This window comes from Hemitrygon akajei, chromosome 8 (assembly GCF_048418815.1).
Source record: "Hemitrygon akajei chromosome 8, sHemAka1.3, whole genome shotgun sequence".
Lineage (NCBI taxonomy): Eukaryota > Metazoa > Chordata > Chondrichthyes > Myliobatiformes > Dasyatidae > Hemitrygon > Hemitrygon akajei.
In genome coordinates, this window is record NC_133131.1 from 152052764 (window position 1) to 152072159 (window position 19396).

Here is a 19396-nt window from a genome sequence, read left to right on the forward strand (position 1 = left end):
ACAGAACACTGGGAATACAAAACAGACTGAGCAGCAGAATTAGCAGGTTGGATTGCACAGATTGTGTAGCTAACGGGTCCCCTGAAAGTCTCCATCTCACTGGTCTGCTTGTGTCAGTGCTGTCTGGATCTGCAGACCAGATAATCGAATTATGCAATACTCTGGAGGTAAGATGCTCTGACCATAGACTTATTACTGAACCCATTATTGTTCGTAATTGACTGGATACATGTTGTATTTGGGCCCTCAGCCCTACGTCAGCCATAGATAATGCAGCCCTGTTCAATTGCACTGGAATGTTCATTATTTTTATCTACTCTAATTGGTGGCAATTAATTAACAGCATGTGATTGTTTTTGTAAGTTTTTATGTTTTAAAAATTATTTTAATGTTTTTCAACTAAATTTAAATTTCTCCGATCTGCAGAGACAGTTAGATACAGTGAGAAAAATCTGCCAGCATAAGGTGTCAGGGGGACATCAGATGGCTGGGGGCAGGGCCGCATTTTTTGCCTAAGGCTGGTGGCTGGCCAGCAAAGGCCCAAGGTCAGAGGTCGGTGCAAAGCACATGGCCATGTAAGGTTAGTGTGGCTGGAGAGGCATCACGCAATGGTGGCCAGGCTGAGTCTAATGCAATCTAGCCCAGCCTCCTATACATTGGTGAGACCCGAAGTAATTTGGGAGATCGTATTGTCGAGCACTTCCACTCTATCCGCCAAAAGTGGGATTTCCTGATGGCCAACCAATTTAATTCCTATTCCTATTCCCATTCAGACATGTTGGTCCATGGCCTCCTCTTTTGCCACAATGAGGCCACTCTCAGGGTGGAAGAGCAAGTACATCATATTCCATCTAGGTAGCCTCCAATCTGTTGGCATGAACATTGATCTCTCCAGCCAGTAAATTTTATTTTATCTTATCCACTTTCCCTTCCCTCTTTTTCTTTTCCCCACTATGGCCTCTTACCTCTTCTTCTGATCTGCCTATCACCTCCCCCTGCTTCCCCTCCTTCTTCCCTTTCTTCTGTGTTCCACTCTCCTAACAAATTCCTTCTTCTCCAGCCCTCTACCTTTCTGACCCACCCGGCTTCACCCGTCGCCTTCTAGCTTTCCCTCCCTCCCCTCCCCCCACCATTTTATTTTGCTGTCTTCCCCTTCCTGGTGAAGGGTCTCGGCCCGAAATATCAACCTTTTTATTCATTTCTATAGAAGCTGCCTGACATGCTGAGTTCCTCCAGCATATTGTGTGTGTTGCTCATGATTTTCAGTATCTGCAAAATCTGCTTGTTCTTGCTTTTTACCAAACTGCTTTGGATTTCTAGCATCGGCAGTTGTTCTATGATTCCCATGTAGATTAAAGTCATTCATGAGAGTAAACCAATTTACAGTTAGCACAAAACAACTGAGTATTAGGGATGTATCAGAGTTTCATCGACAAGCGAACAAATGTAGAGGAATGGGGTGCAATCTCATGCCCTCTTCTCATTGCTACCGTCAGGAGGGAGGTACTGAAGCCTGAAGGCACACACTCAACAATTCAGGAATGGCTTCTTCCCCTCTGCCATCAGATATCTGAATGGACATTGAACCCTTGAACACTATTTAACTATTTTTTATTTCTGTTTTTTTGCACTGCTTATTTAATTTAACTATTTATTATAAATATATACTTACAGTAATTCACAGTACATTTTTCTCTATATTACTATGTATTGCATTGTATAGCTGCCACAAGCTTGACAAATTTCATGACATATGCTGGTGGTATTAAATCTGATTCTGATTCATTAAGAGCTACCAAAAATTGAAAAGTTTCCTTTTCAGTGGATGAAGCGAATGTTTCCTTTGGTGGTGGTGTCTGCGACAACGGGGCACAGCCTCAGAATAGAAGAACGTCCCTTTAGAACGGAAATGAGGAGGAATTTTCTTACCCAGAGGGTGATAAATCTGTGGAATTCATTGTCACAAACAGCTGTGCGAGCCATGCCATTAGGTATATTTAAAGCTTCTTGTTTAGTAAGGATGTCAAAAGTTATGGGGAGATGATAGGAGAATGGGGTTGAGAGGGATAATAAACCAGCCGTGGTGGAATGGGCCAAGTGGCCTAATTCTGCTCCCATGTGATCTTACGTGATAAGTGTGTAACATTACAATTGGCTTTTTAAAATAATAGCTACACTGTGTATAGATTTTCGAGATGGGCAAGTTAGAAGGAATTTGTTGGAAGAGTTCAGGAGTATATCACAAGGAAATTGAGCAAGCTGAAACAAGAACTTAGGGTAAATGACATCTGGAATTCCTTCAATGAGTAAACCTGCTTCCATCCACTTCTGAGATGCTCTTAATGCTTGCCACTCTCTTGATATATCCTCATGTAGCTTGGTTTCATGTTTTGATGGGTAATGATATTATGAAGCACTTGGGGATATTTACTCAAAGTTAAAGTCAAGTTCATTGTCATATGCACAGGTGCAGCGAGAAGCTTGCATGTAGCAGCATTAGACATATGGCATCATATCAGCAGATTTCACTCTTCAGAGATTGTTGGCCTTGTGTCAGTGGTCCTATAATCAGGACTTGTGATATGCACCAGCTACTTCATACAACCATCCACCACCTGCTCCCATGGCTTCACGTGACCTTGATCAGTGGGGGGGGGGGGTTTCATTTCAAACTCACCTGCAATTTGCTCAGCAACAATGCAGGCATTTAACATGAATAAATAATTTTGTTCTAACTGTGTCCTGTCTAGTACTATTTTCACATTGTGTTATTTTTTTGTAAAAACTGTGGCACGTACCACCAGGCTTAAGGACAGTTTCTATCTCACCGTTACAAATAAACATAATTAAACATAAACTTTGTAAATAGGTTTATTATTGTCACATGTACCGAGGTACAGTGAAAAGGGTGTCTTGCGTTTTATCCTTACAGGTCAATTCATTGCAACAGTGCATTGAGGTAGTGCAAGGTAAAACAACAAGAGTTTCAAAGAAAGTGCAGTATAGGTAGACAATGATGTGTTATATATAACGATGTAGATTAGAAGGTCAAGAGTCCATTTTATCATCGTTCAATAGTCTTATAACGGTGAGATGGAAGCTGTCCTTAAGCCTGGGGTATTGTCCACAATTTTTACATGTGAAGATAATACTAGACGGGACATAGTTAGAACAAAATTATTTATTCATTTTAAAGGCTCTACATTGCTGTTAACCAAATTGCAAGTGAGTTTGAAGTGACATATAGAGGATGTGCTTATCAAGTGCAGAATTAAAACACGGAGTTTGAACAAACTGAATGTTCAAAGTCCACCAAACGTTGCTCATTTTTCAAAGCGTTTGGTGGCATTTGTACTGCGCAATGAGATGCCCAAGAAAGTTTTACAGAGCAGAGAAGGTATTATAACAATATATTGCGCATCTACATCTAAGGAATGAGTTAGATTAGTTTTCTTATTGTTGGTCATCAAACTGGAGAATGAGTAAGATCAAAAAGCAAGAAGTGGGCAAGTTAACCTGAGCATTGGTTACTTAACCTTCCTAAGCAAATTTTAGGTTTATTTAAGTATCAGATGTATATACGGTTAACCAAATGGGTTTCAAGAAGGCATTAAATTTCAAAATTGCCTTTAAGCCAGTTAGTTAAAATGTTTATTTTTGTTTGACTCGTACCTTTACTTCCATTAGAAAACCATTCTGCACCTCCAGACATCACAACTTACACCACAGAGCACTCAATACAAGTTGAACGGCCACAAGGATCAACACCTAGAGCAGTCCCAAAGTACGGCAATGCTGAGCTAATGGAAACTGGAGATGGTAAGTTTTAGCCTGGTGACTGGTTTTATTCCATGCTCGGTTTATAACTCATCATTTAACTGGTAATAATGTTTCTGAATTCCATCATTTAATTGGCATAAATGATTCTGAATTTCAAGTGAATGACGTGGATATGATCAACCAGTATAAATTAGCTGTTGTACCTTCAAGTTTCCATTAATGTTAATGACTAATTTATTTGTAAGTTAGATAAGGACAGATTTAATCAATTGATTTTCCTCCTAAATTGGAATTTTTTAATCTACGTGGAAAAAGTGGAGTTCTGGAAGAATGCTTATGTGAAACAATGAATGGCAATGAATCCAGATTGATTTAGAAATGGTGTGATTGGCCCGTAGTGACTGATTCTTGGCACAATAGTTGTGGAATAGACAGTTACACAACTAATTCCTGTTGGCTTGAATTACTGATTGCTGCTTGGAAGTTGTGAAGACTTTCATGTATGTCTCGGTGGCCAATCTTGGAATAGTTTTGATGAGTTCGTTAAGAGTTCCTTCTGTGGATGTCCGTGGTGCATGGTGACAAAGAATAAGAAAGGTACGAAGAGTTACAACAGTTCTTATTGATGTTAAACATGAGAACGTGTTTTTTAACTTCATTGTGGGTTGTGGGCTGTATTCAGTTGAGCCACTAATGAGCCACCTTTACGCCGGCCATCAGTGAGTCTGTTCCAGTCACTGAAAAGGCGAGTCCTTACACCAAGGCAGAAATCAGCAAAGTGTAATTCGGAGGCAAACTGAAAATTGAAAATGCGCTTAATGTGCCTCCTGCCTTGAGCTTTGAAAGCAATATGCATCTCAATCTTTTTAACTTTGCATTTATTAGTAATTAAGTTTGTATTTATTAATTAGCGTTCGTGTCGGAGTTTCCTGTGGGGGTTTAAAGAAGGTTGATATACGATTTTGCTAAATCCAATTGACACCTTGAATTATTGTCATATTGAAAAATATACTCACTGCAGCATCACAGGCACATTGCTTCATAAGTAGCATTGCTAAGAAGTACATAAGTTAAACATAAAATATGCACAATTTTTACAAGGAGAAAAGACACGTCATGTGTTAAGTGGTCTGGTGTTAATCTATATGGATCAGTGTAGTGCCATTTGGTTTAGGAACAATCTTGCAGACACAGCCATGGCATAAAAATGGATCTGATGAATCGGTCCTTGAAGAAACTATAAGTACATTTCAAGAATGAAACTTCAGACCATTTAACCCATCATCCAGCCTGTTTAAGAATATTGAGTCAGGTAACCTTATACATTTGTAAAGCAATTCTGGTGGCACAGTGAACATTCAAAATATTCCTTCACATTCTTGGCTGTGTGCCCTGTAAATGGTTTAAAGACTATGGGAGGTTACTCACTGCAGTGTTACCAAACTCTAATCGGGTCTTTTAGCCACAGTATTTATATGATAGGTTCATGAACTAAGGAAAATGAGCCAGAGAGTCCAATAAGTAATTAATAAGATAATAATTAATAATTAATAAGTAATAAGAAGATAAACAAAATTTTTACTGTGAAGGAATTTGTTGCATTTGTACAGTGTTGATGAGGCCTGACTTGGAACACTGTATACAGTTTTGGTCCCCTTACCATTGGAGACAGTATAAAGGAGATTCATCAGGTTAATTTTTGGGAAGGATGGGTTGGCCTACCACTCTAAGAAAGACTAACTAGTTTGGGCCTGTAGCTCTTAAAGGCTTAGAAGAATGAGGAGTGCTTGACAGGGTAGATACTGTGATGTTTTCTCTTCCAGCCCACTGTGCCGTGCCGCCCCAGCACCCCGACAACCCCAATCAAACCCTCACCTAATCATGGGACGACATACAATGACCAGTTAACCTACAGCACCTGGTACGCCTTTGGACTGTGGGAGGAAACCAGCGGGCCGGGAGAAAACCCACCCACTTCATGGGGAGGGTATACAGACTCCTTACAGAGCGGCACCGGAATCGAACTCTAAACTCCAGAACGGCCAGAGCTGCAGTAGCGTTGTGCTAACTGCTGCGCTACCGTGGCACAGTGGTTAAAGGGGATTGCTAATTCCATGTCATTTTTGTGGCGGTTTGGTACTTCAGTCCATGCCTGAAAGTTGGCTAGATCTTGCTTTGAACTCCTTGAATTACTGAAGGATTGTGAATGGAATTTTACGTTGCGCATACAGCAGAGTACAATGGAATGTACACCGTACGATGGAAGGAAGGGTATTGTTGAAGCAGCTGAAGAATATTAGGCCTAGAACATTCCCATGAGGAACTCCTGCAGCCATGCCGTTGGTTTGGGTTGTTTGACCTTCATTAACAATAACCTTTGCCCTTAGTATGAGATATTTTCCCCTGATGCTAACTGACATCCAATTTATCAGGGCTCCTTGATGTCACAGACCGTCAAATGCTGTCCTCATGTCAAAGTCTATTCCCCTTCCCTTTTTTCCTTTTATTTAATTAATTAATTAATTAATTAATTTTAGAAATTACAAAGAATAAATGTGATATAAAATAGTAAGACAAATAATATTAACCCTCCCCCCCCTTAACTCTTATCTAAAGAAAGGAAAAAAAGGAAAGAAGAGAAAGATTGCCTGGATATCGGAGGATCCCCACATGCTCCATGGAGTTCAAAATAAGTTTAATATTTATTTTTACTTTCCCCCATTACTTTATAATTTTATCTTCAAAGGACCTATGTATTTAATCCTATCTTTTGTAAGTATGGGAACAATATTTTCAAAAATATATCATATTCATTTCTTAGATTGTACGTAATTGCTTTATATTCCACACTTTTCACTCTATCTTGAATTTTTTTGATAATTAAAAAAAAATCAATCCTTGAGTAAGTTTTATGTCTATTTGAATAAAATGAATAATCTCTTTCTCGGATTAATTTTTCTCCATATATCAATCAGGTTTAAATCTTTCATTAATGATAAAGTTAGTTTTGTTACTTTTGATTTTGTAAAAACTTTAGTTGACCTATCCAAAACTGGATCTAAACAAAAATTAAAATCTCCACCTATTAATATTTTATCATATGCATCAGCCAAGTTCAAAAAAACTTCTTGTATGAATTTTGCATCATTTTCATTTGGTGCATAAATGTTCATAAAAGTCCATAATTCTGAAAAAATTTGACAATGTATAATCACATATCTCCCCACAGAATCAATTATTACATTTTGTATTTTAATTGGTAAAGATTTATTAACCAAAATTGCAACTCCTTTCGATTTTGAATTAAATGAAGCTGCAATGACATTTCCAACCCAATCTCTCTTTAATTTCTTATGTTCTTTTTCTGTTAAATGTGTTTCTTGTAAAAAAGCTATATCTCCTTTCATTTTCTTAATATATGTTAAAACTCTTTTTCTTTTCACAGGTCCATTAATTCCATTAACATTAAAACTTAAAAAAATAATTAAATTAATCATTCATAATACCTTGGGAACTTTTTTAAATTCTCCATGTTGCCATGAGTCTCTCCCCAACCATCCAGGCAAAAAAGAAGAAAAATAGAAGAAAGATAGCTAATATATTAAAAAAACAAAATACCCCCCCACTAATGTTGCGATTAAAAAGAACACAACATTACCCCCCCCCCCCCATTTTACGGGTCATGGCAATCGCCATGATTGTACATGTGAAAACCGCAGCCATCGATCAGTAGCTCCTCCAGCTCCCCCGCAAAACAAAAGAAAATATATTAATGAAGAAAAAAAAGAAAATAATTAATGTCTCTACTCCCAATTAATACTCCTTGACTATTTTTTTCCCTTATAAATGTCCATCAAGTCCAACCTTGTTTCAATCTTCATCATTAGTCCATTTCAATTCTATAATTCTTTACTCCTCTTCATGCACATCAGGTAATTCTTGTACAAATTTCTCCGCTTTCCGATAGTCAACGAAAAAACTTCTTTCTTCGTTATCCAGGAAAATTATCAATTTTGCTGGGTAGCTCAATAAAAAAATTTATAGCCCTTTTCCCATAAAGATTTTTTCACTGGATTAAATTCCTTCCGCCTCTTCAGAAGATCATAACTTATGTCTGGATAAAAAAAAAACTCTTTTCCCTTCTATTATCAATGGCCCATTTCTCTTTTTAGCACCTTGAGTAGCCGCCTTCAAGATCATTTCTTTATCTTGGTACCTTAAGCATTTTATCAAAATTGATCTTGGATTTTGATCTTGTTGAGGTCTTGGTCTTAAAGCTCTGTGTGCTCTTTCAATTTCAATTATTTGACTTCCTTTTTTCATTTCCAAAATTTTCGGAATCCATTCTTGAAAGAATTTTATTGGATTTTCTCCCTCTGTACCTTCCATAAGACCAACAATTTTAATATTATTTCGTCTACTAGAGTTCTCAAGCGCATCCATTTTTTCCAACATCCGTTTTCTTTCTATTGTCCAAGCAAGATTATTGTTTTCTATTTTATCTATTCTTTCAGTGTTTTCTTCCACTTTTACTTCCATCTCTTTAACTTTATTGTCCATCTTTTTTTTCCTCCACATTATCGAGTATATTCTGCATCCTTCTTATATCTGTTCTTATAGCTTTTAATTCATTCATCATATATATCAGGATATCTTTTATGTCTCCTTTAATCTCTTCCTTCTTTTCTTTTTCTTCTTCCTCTGAACTTCCCAAAGAGTCTGGTTCTACTTCTGATTCACTTCCAACTGTAGTTGGGATTTGTAGATTTCTTCGCGCATGCGTTGTTCTTGCCGTTTCTTCTTAGAGACCGCCGACATTGCTGCAACTTCCTGTCCCGCATCATCAGAAGTGCCATGCACTTCACCGGGAGGAGATCCAACTTGAGTCCGAGGCTTCGCCGATACGGTTAGCCCTTTTTCTCCGCCGATTTGCGCAGTCTTCGAAGTAGTAGCTTTCTTCTGTTTCAGTTTAGGAGCCATATCAAAAGATAATCCTGAGTTGCTTATAAATAGTTTCTAGTAGGTATTTATTAAGTCTTCTTCATTTAAACCCTATTTCATTACTTTTTACGAGGGAGCTGGATTCCCAACGTCTCGACCCTACGTCATCACGTGACATCCCCCCCCTTTTCTCCTTCAGCTATGCAGTTTATTCTCTCTCACATACCCTTAAGTTCCCTGCTTGCATTTTAAAGCTATTAATAGTCTGAGCCTCTCTCATAAGGCCTAGATTACTATCTCACTACAAATCGAGTACGAATAATAAATTCAGTCTGCAATGGCTTCATCCCAAGAATGAACCAAACATGCCAATAACCAACAAACATGAGGAAATCTGCAGATGCTGGAAATTCGAACAACACACACAAAATGCTGGTGGAACACAGCAGGCCAGGCAGCATCTATAAGGAGAAGCACTGTCGACGTTTCAGGCCGAGACCCTTCATCAGGACTCGAGTTGATGCTGCCTGGCCTGCTGTGTTCCACCAACATATTGTGTGTGATGCCAATAACCAAGTTCTCAAGGGACTGCCCTGTAATATGACAACAGACTTGACATCAAGGAGCCCTGATAACCTCATCAAGTTCCTGAATGTCTGCCTTACCCATCTTCTCATCGCCATAATAGAGCTGAAGTTCCCTTTTTATTGTTATCTACCACCCACAAGCCTTCGCATCCACCACAACATTCTCTTCAACCGCTGCTATCCTCATCAGGATCCTACCACTAAACACATCTTATACTCCTTTCCCCCTCCCCCCAATTCTTGAAAATATATTTCAAGGGGACTCTAATATAAAAGTGTGGCACGTGGCCAAGTGGTTAAGGTGTTGGACTAATGATCTGAAGGTCGTGAGTTCGAGCCCCAGCCAGGGTAGCGCGTGTGTCCTTGAGCAAGGCACTTAACCACACACTGCTCCAGTCCACCCAGCTGAAAATGGGTACCGGCAAAAATGCTGGGGGTTAATCTCGCGATAGACTGGCGCCCTATCCGGGGGAGAGTCTCGTGCTCTCTGTCGCTTCACGCCACGGAAACCGGAAATAAGCACCGGCCTGGTGAGCCTGTAAGGCTCGGGACAGACTTTAACTAATATAAAAGCAAGGATGTAATGCTGAGGCTGTAAAAGGCACTGGTGAGGCCTCACTAGAGTACTGTGAGCAGCTTTGGGCCCCTTGATTAAGAAAGGATGTGTGGACAATGGAGAGAGTTCAGAGAAGGTACACGAAAATGATTCTGGGAGAGAAAGGGTTATCATACGAGCAGTAATTGAAGGCTCTGACCCTGTTCTCACTGGAATTTAGAAGACTGAGAGGAGATCTGATTGAAACCTATTGAAAGTTGAAAAGCCTAGATAGAGTCGATATGAAGAGGATGTTTCCCTTGGTGGGGGAGTCTAGGAACAGAGGGCACAGCCTCAAAATGGAGGGACATCCATTTAGAACAGAGGTGAGGAGGAATTTCTTTAGCCAAAGGGTGATAGGATGATGAATCTGTGGAATTCGTTGCCACAGGTGGCTGTGGAGACTAGATCACTGGATGCACTTTAAGGCATAGGTAAATAAGTTCTTGATTAGTCAGGGTGTAAAACGTTATGGGGAGAAGGCTAGAAAATAGGTTTGAGAGAGAAATGGATCAGCCATGATGAAATGGTAGAGCAGACTTGATAGTCAGAATGGCCCAATTCTGTTCCTATGTCTTAATTCTTTGGCGGAAAAAGACTATTCACCTTAGAGCAACACAAATTAAATGCCACAGGAACTTGACAAGTCAGGCAGCACCTATGGAGAGGTATAAACAGTCGATGTTTTGGGCAAGGGGTTTCATCACTTTATCTTTGCCCCCTCACAATCTGACTCACTTCTATCTGGCATCACAGACAGACCTGTTTTTATTGAACTGACCTGGGAAATTCAAGTGCAGCATAATTACATACAATCCTGCACCTGAGTCCTGTTCCTTTTATCTTGCAATTTCCTCGCAGTGCTGATTACAAGGTCTCTGGGTGCAGGTGCACTGAGGCTCCTCGCCATGGTATCGGCTCTGTCAGCTCCTTGATTCCAGATGATCTGCCCCGACCTCAGATGCTGGCTTATCACGAAGCAATTTTCCTTGCTCCAGGTTGTATTGATATAATCAGCCCTGGGCATTTAAAAATTGGCGGCTTGCATTAAGTTTGCTGCTTTGAAACCTTGCTCCTCTCCATATCACAGGAATCAAGCATCTCTTGGTTTCTCTGGTCTTTCATGCGCTCTGTCATACTTTGTATGGAAGTTTCATTGATGTTGCTGAGGGGAAAGAGACAAGAAAGCTTGAAATTTTAATCAAACAATTCAAGTTTGTGCAAGCTAGGCAATTAGATATGGATGTCCTGCTTCTCAGATTTTTGATACTTGATTCTATGTCAGAGGAACCTGTTCAAGTCCATGAGGCAGCGGTTAGCACTAAAGTTCATAGTCATACAGGAGAGATGTAGGCCCTTTGGCCCAACTGAGCTAAGCCCATTTGCTGCATTCAGCCCAAAATCCCTCTAAACTGGGGGTTCCCAACCCTTTTTTTGTGATGGACCCCAGACTGGGAATTCCTGTTCTAAACCTTTCCTATCCATACACCCGACCAAAGGTATTTTAAATGTCATATCGTACTCAGCTCTATTAAGTAAACTTGAAGGAGTACAAGGAAGTTGCCAGGTCTGGAGAAGCTGAGTTATAAGGAAAGTTTGAATAGGTTAGGACTTTATTCCTTAGATTGTGGAAGATTGAGAGGAGATTTGATAGAGGATTTGAGGGTATAGATACGGTAAATGCAAGCATGCTTTCTCCCACTGAGACTGGGTGGGACCATAACCAGAGGTCGTTGGTTAAAACCATACGATATAGGAGCAGAATTAGGCCTTTTGGCCTATCCAGTTTTCCTCTCAGCCCCCAGTCTCCTGCCTTCTCCCCTTCACGCCCTGACCAACCAAGAATCTCTCAACCTCTGCCTTAAATATACATAAGCGTGAAAGGTGTAAATCTTAGGGGGACATAAGGGGAAAAGTTTACTCAGAGGGTCGTGACACTATGGAGTGAGCTGCCAGCAGCAGTGTGGTTTCAGCATTTAAGAGAAGTTTGGATAAGTATGTAATTAGTAGTGGTACGGAGGGCTATGGCCCCAATGCAGGTCGATGGAACTCAGCAGTTTAAATGGTTCAGCACAGACCTGCTTCTGTGCTGTATTTTTCCATGACTCTATGACATCTTCTGATAGCTCAGTCCATATGCCATCCACCCTCCAGCTTTTGATTTCCGACCTTGGATAAAAGACTGCATGCATTCACCCGAACTGTAGAGTGTATACATCTGTATAGGATCCCCGTCAGACTCCTACGCCCCAAGGAATAAAATCCTGGCCGACCTGTCCTCACCTATAATCTGGTCCCTTGAGTCCAGGCATGTCTTGTAAATCATTTCGCACCCTTTCCCAGTTTAATGGCACCTTTCCAAAGGCAGGGTGACAGGAAGTGAACACAGCATTCCCAAGGTCAGCCTCACCAACATCTTGTACAGCTGTGTAGCGATGTGCTACACACAGCGCTGAAATAACGACACGCAGTCGGTAAGTCGTTTCGAGACTGGTTTATTCAAACTTCGCGGCGCTGGCATTTAATCCCTAGCGCCCGCCCTCTCCGGGCGGAAATGACGTCAGAGGTGCATTACCAAAGTCTCCCCCCGCGTGCTGGCTATCTGTGAGCCGGTTCACCTGCGCAGAAAGTAGGTCGCCACACTGCCATATAACAATTACAGCACAGAAACGGGCCATCTCGGCCCTTCTAGTCCGTGCCGAACGCTTACTCTCACCTAGTCCCACTGACCTGCACTCAGCCCATAACCCTCCATTCCTTTCCTGTCCATATACCTATCCAATTTTTTTTTTAAATGACAAAATCGAACCTGCCTCTACCACTTCTACTGGAAGCTCGTTCTACACAGCTACCACTTTCTGAGTAAAGAAGTTCCTCCTCGTGTTACCCCTAAACTTTTGCCCCTCAACTCTCAACTCATGTCCTCTTGTTTGAATCTCCCCTACTCTCAATAAACTCTCATATATTAGAGAGATTATTATCGATAATGCTTATAGTAGTTCTCTATAGGGCTTGCTCACTGTTCAAATACACCACAAGCAGTAACAACTGTTCACGATAGTTAATGAATGGTGTCTTCAGGAAACAAACTGTAGTTTAAAGAACTTCTTGCAACAGATAACAATGGTAGGGATTCACCAGGATCTGTTTCATTAAGGCAGCAAATCCTGATGGATCAGGAGAAGCAGCAATGATGGAATCACTAGTTTGGTTAAAGGCTCAAGAAAGTGATGTTCTCATTGTTTCAAAATGATCAAAATGTTTTCAAAAAACAAAAAAGTTGGCGAGAACACTACATTATATTCCAATTGGTATGCACAGAGAACAGTAAGATCGCAAGAAAATGTTCAGCTGTGGAATTCAATTGGCATTTCTATTGACGATGTCCACTTCCAAATGAGTCATTCAGAAACACTAGGTTTTTACATTTGTGTTTGAAACAGCATTTGTCTAACTGATGTTGACAACTGCCAGGTGTGTTTAATTTGAGTATAATATTACTACAGCCAGTGCCTCATTACCAATATTTTGTTGTGACTAACCTGCAGTGATCCTTTTTATATTTGAAACTGCGAAAGGAATTAATGTTTGGCTTCATTGCACTGCTTTCAATATCAAGAATTTTCAAATATGCCTTTACATGAGGAAATAGTTGGGAGAATTTTCAGATAGTCCTTCTTCAGCTTAACTTAAAGCAGACCTTATAAGAAAGGTGTGGTCCCACTTTGTCAGGTCATCAAGTTCTTTTAAATAAATCTTTGTAAAATTGATTAGATGATGATTTTTCTTGTTGAGCAGAACAAATACTTAAGTACAAATATTCACAACTATTATCGGTTCAGCAGTTTCATTTCTGCCCTTAAGAAATCCTCCTGCCAGAGGATCTGGTTTGGGCAGATCCAATAGCAACCAGACAAATACATGGAGCGGAAAGTTTTCAAATAGGACTATCTTGGACGGGCATCTTTGTTAGGAGGCTTCATTTGGGCTAAAGGGCCTGATTCTGTGCTGTGTGACTTTGTGACTAAATGCCTTGTACAGTAATTTACTGTAGAGAAGAAGCTGATGTTGCACAAGTTCTGAAGTAGGCATATTCAGCAGGTTGGAATGATTAATCCTGTTGCTCCTTGGTATTGAATGGATTTAGATATTCTTGAGGTTTTTTTGGAGATGTATGGAAATCATTTCCCTACCTCTCATACAGCCAGGTGGCCAGACATATACAGATAGTCCTATCAAAATACAAGTTTAAGTGTCAGAAACCGAAGAGTCGTTGATTTATGCAGCAGTTACCTCTCTGAGTAATCAACATCCAGAACCATAGGCTGACATTCAGCCCCAGTGCCTTCCCGAATACAGTCATATGCTAAGAATCATAAATTATGTAGGCATAAGGACATTCTTTGCGTCTGAACAGAAAGAAGTCTTTCTTTAAGTCTGTGCCAGCTTTATTGAAGAATAATTTTGATTTACCTACTTCATTGCTATTACTCTGCATCTCTTTCAAGATTTTATCCAAACCTCTTTAGAAGGCGACTACTGATTTCATATCCAGCATCAAATCATTAAGTTTATGTCAAAATTCAAACCACTTGTGGAAATAAATTTTTACTGAATTTTTTTTTCCAATCATTTCCATTCTACTCCCTTTGGTTATTGATGTAGGAAAGAATTTCACTTTGCTATTTATTATACTACCATTAAGTTTACAGTTGCAAGGAAAATCCTGGACATCTCGGAATGAGGCCAGTATTACTGTGGGAATAAGTTGGAGATTCCTGGGGGAAGGTCAAGAATTAAAGGAGCAAAACCAATAAGAAAAGTGCAATTAGAGAGCAGAAGACAGATAATGGAGTGTGAAAAGGTCTTCATTGGAGTGGAGAAATCAGAGAGGGTCTTGTTTAAACTGAACATAATTGTGAGGGGACATAAATCAGGTAACAAGGAACTTCTCATAACTTTGAACAGTTACAACAAAGCAATAGGCCCCTTGGCCCGCGATGTTGTGCCAAATAAGTTCAAAGTTCAGAGTAAACTTGTTATCCAAGTACATATATGTTTCCAATAACTATAGTGAAAGACCGCGGCCACAGGGTGGAGAACCATAAACAGACAATAAGTATAAAAGACAATAAGCAGTGGATAGCAAAGGAAAAAAATAAGTAAATAAATGTGCAATAAGTATCGAGAACTTGAGATTAGGAGTGCTTGAAAGTGAGCCCATAGTTTGTGGAATCATTTCTGTGATGAGGCAAGTGAAGTTGTCGCCACTGGTTCAAGAGCCTGATGGTTGAGGGGTAATAACTGTTTCTGAACCTGGTGCTGAGTCCTGAGGCTCCTGTATCTTCTTCCTGATGGCAGCAGCAAGAAGAGAGCATGTTCTGGGTGGTGGGGATCCCTAATGATGGACGCTGCCTTCCTGTGACCACACTCTATGTGGATGTGCTCAGTGGTGGAGAGGGCTTTACCCGTGATGGACTGGGTTGTATCCACTACTTTTTGTAGGATTTTCCTTTCAAGGGCATTGGTGTTTCCATACCAAGATGTGATACAGCCAACTAAAATAGTCTCCACTATAGACGTCTGTCAAAATTTTAGATACCATGCTGAGTCTTTGCAAACGTCTGTAGTAATAGAGGCACTGCAGTGCTTTCTTTGTAATTGCACTTGTGTGCTGAGCCCAAGGCAGGTCCTCCAACATTACAACAGCAAAGAATTTAAAATTGCTGACCCTCCCCACCTCTGATGCCCCAGTGACAACTGGCTCACAGATCTCTAGTTTCCTCCTTCTGAAGTCAATAACCAGCTCTTTGGTCTTGCTGCCATTTACTAAGAGGTTCTTTGTGGTAGCACTCACCAGATTTTCATACTCCCTCCTATGTGCTGATTTGTCACCACCTTTGATTCAGCCAATGACAGCGGTGTCATCAGCGAACTTGAATATGGCATTGGAGCTGTGCTTAGCCACACAGTCATGTGTAAAGTGAGTAGAGCAGGGGGCTAAGCACACAGCCTTGTGGTGCACCTGTGCTGATGGAGGTTGTGAAGGAGATGTTTTTGCCAATCCAAACTAACTTGGGTCTGCAGATGAGGAAATTGAGGATCCAATTGTACAAGAGGCTTTTGAGGCCAAGGTTCACAAGGATGATTCCGAGAATTAAGGGGTTAACATATGAGGAGCATTTGGCAGCTTTGGGCCTGTACTCACTGGAATTTAGAAGAATCCGTGGGGATCTCATTGAAACCTACCGAATGTTGGAAGGTCTAGATAGAGTGGATGTGGAGAGAAGGTTTCCTCTGTTGGGGCTATCCAGAACTAGAGGGCACAGACTCCAAATTGAGAGGTGACCTTTTAGAACAGAAGTAAGGAGGAATTTTTTTAGCCCAAGGGTGGTGAATCTGTGGAATGCTCTGCCATAGACTGAGTGGAGGCTAAGTTCATGGGCATATTTAAAGCAGAAGTTGGTAGATTCCTGATTGGTTGGGGTAACAAGGGATATGGTGAGAGGGCAGGTGAATGGGGTTGAATGGGATCCGGGAACAGCCATAATGGAATGGCGGAGTGGTTTGGATGGGCTGAATGGCCTGATTCTGCTCCTATGTCTTATGATCTTGAATTTTTATTAGCTTTGAGGAGATGATAGTATTGAATGACAAGCTGGAGTCGATAAAGAGCATTGTCACGTATGCACCTTTGCTGTTGACATATTTGCGAGATGAGTGAAGAGCCATTGAAATTAAATCCGCTGTGGACCTGTTGTGCTAATAGACAAATTGGAGTGGATCCAAGTCACTTCTTGGGCAGGGGTTGATATGTTTCATCAACAACCTCTCAAAGCACTTCATCACAGTGGATGTAAGTGCTACTGGACGATAGTCATTGAGGCAGGTTACCACGTTCTTCTTAAATACTGGTCTAATTGAAGTCTGCTTGAAGCCAATGGGTACCTCAGATTGCTGAAACAAGAGGTTAAATATCTCAGTGAACACTGCAGACAGTTGATGAACACAGTTATTTTAGTTTTCAGCAAGGTACCTCATCTGGGCTGGATGCCTTCCCTCCTGAAGGGTGCTCTCACGTTGGTCTCTGGGACTGAAGTTACAGTGTCACTGGGGGCTGTAGGTGTTTGTGTTGGTTCCTCCATGTTTTTATGGTCAAGGTGATCATAAAAGGCATTGAGCTCATCTGGAGGTGAAGTCCTGTTGTCACCTGTGTCTCTTGATTTCACTTTGTAAGAGGCAATAGTGTTCAAACCCTGCCACAACTGTCAGACATCCTTCACTGATTCAAGTTTAGTCCAGAATTGCCACTTTGCGATATGGCGTTGCAGACATCGTACCTGGACCTCTTGTAATTTACTTGGTCGCCTGACTTGAATGCCTCTGACCTGGCCAGGAGCTGATTGCAAATCTCATGGTTCATTTAGGGCTTCTTGTTGGGAAGACTCTAAATGATTTTGTTGGACACAGTCATATACAATTGTTTTAATAACATCCGTGACAACCATGGTGTATTCACTCAGATCAACAGATGAGTCCATGAACATTGCCCAGTCCACCAACTCAAAGCAATCCCATAGCTGCTCCCCTGTCTCCTGCAACCTCCCTTTCGTTGTCCTAATCTCTGAAGCATTGCTCTTTAGCCTTTGTCAATGTGCAGGTGGGAGAAGGACAGCCAAGTGATCAGATCCCTCGAAATGTGCTCTCGGCATGGAAAGGTAGGCACTCCTTCGCGGTGTGTTGGAATCTGTGGTGCTGCAGGTTATATGCTGATGATAACTGGGCAGGGATGTCTGCAAGCAAGCCTGACTGAAATCCCCGACTATGATTTGAAATGCGTCGGGGTGGTCTGCTCTTGTTTGGTGAGAGCATCATGTAGCGTCGGCTGCTGGTAAATGTGAACTGCGGTCAGGATCATGGACCTCTTGATTAATAGTACAGTCAGCATTTGACCATTAGGTGTTAAACGTTGTGGACAGAACAGCTACATTGGAGCACAACAGAGACTTTATCATGAAGCACACACTCACACCTTTTTGCCTTTTATGAAGTTCAGACCATCCAGTGTATCTGGCATACTCTGAGTAAGCCAGGTCTCTGTAAAACACAGAACACAGCAATTTCTCATTTCCCTACAATACATCAATCTTGCCCTTAGGTCTTCAGTTTTGTTCTCCAGCGACTGCATATTTGCCATCAGGATCCTGGGTAGTGGGGCCCTTATCCCTCTTGTTTGATCCTGGAATGGATGCCCCCTCTCATGCCTCCCTTCCAGCCAGGAGTATGATCTTTCATCCGCTTAGAGGTTCCGTAGCCGCTTGGTGAGAGTTAAGTCCACTGAGTCCTTCATAAGATTGTGTTCATTAAGCTGGTTCAGAAATACATTGCTAAAAGGGAAATTACAGGTTGCAGTAAGAGTAATTCAAAAGAGGTGTATTTAGAAGTATGGTATGTAGCTTGCATATAAAGTATCTATCTATCTATCTATCTATCTAATGTCACCGTGGTTCATCAGTGCCATCTGCCAAAAAAACTGGTAAGTAAATGCCTAACAGCTGACACAATGTTCATATCACCTCATTCTCTGCATGTTTATGTGTCTCAAAAATGTTCTATACTATTTGCCTCCATCACTAGAGCCAACAGTGCTTCCCAGGTACCCACCACTCTTGGTATAAACAAAAACTTGTTCTGCATATCTCCTTTGGACTTTGAATTCAATATTCCAGATGTGGCCTAACCAGCGGTTTATAAAGCTGTAACATAACTTACTGACTCTTGAACTCAGTGTGTCTCAACTAATAAAGGCAAGCATGGTATGCACCTTCTTTACCACCCTATGAATCTGTGCAAGCACTTTCAGCAAACAGCAAATGGCACTCCTTAACCCCTTTGCACATCAATACTGTTAATGGTCCTGCTACTAACAGGGTACCATTCCTTTACATTTGATCTCCCAATGTGTAACACCTCACATTATTCATTTTAAGCTCCATCTGCAATTTCTCTGCGCACGTCTGCAGGTGATCTATATCCCACTGTATCCTTTGCCACTCTTCTCCATGATCCACAATGCCACCAATCTTTGTATTGTCTGTGAACTTACGACCCCACCTATCCATGTTTTCAACAAAACTACTTAGATATATCACAAGCAACAGAGGTCAAAGTACAGATCCCTGTGGGACACCACTAGTCAAACCTTCAGCCAAAATACATTCCCTTTGATTGGCAATGTAATAACCAGAAGTCATTAGTTTCAGACTAGAAGAGGATGTTATAGGAACATTTTTTCAACATGGTTGAATTCTGGCACACAGTGCCTGAGAAGATGTTGGAAACAGGTAAATTCACAACATTTTTGTGTTTGGATGAGCTCTGGAAAAAAAAGGCACAGAAGTCTCAGTGCTTGAAAATAATATTAATATTGACATGGCCTTGATAGGGAGGAGAATGGCATGTATGACTGTATGGACAAACTTCAGATTTTCCC

The 19396-nt window shown here is 40.9% G+C and overlaps 1 protein-coding gene across 4 annotated transcripts in view; it reads left to right on the top strand.

Annotated features, from left to right (window-relative positions):
* LOC140732346 (disco-interacting protein 2 homolog C) overlaps positions 1–19396 on the top strand; it is a 605485-nt gene that overhangs the window by 396562 nt on the left and 189527 nt on the right. For all 4 annotated transcript variants that reach the window (XM_073054850.1, XM_073054852.1, XM_073054853.1 and 1 more), the window contains one exon: positions 3688–3819. In XM_073054850.1, coding sequence (XP_072910951.1) covers positions 3688–3819 — 132 coding nt within the window. The remainder of the gene's footprint in view (positions 1–3687; positions 3820–19396) is intronic.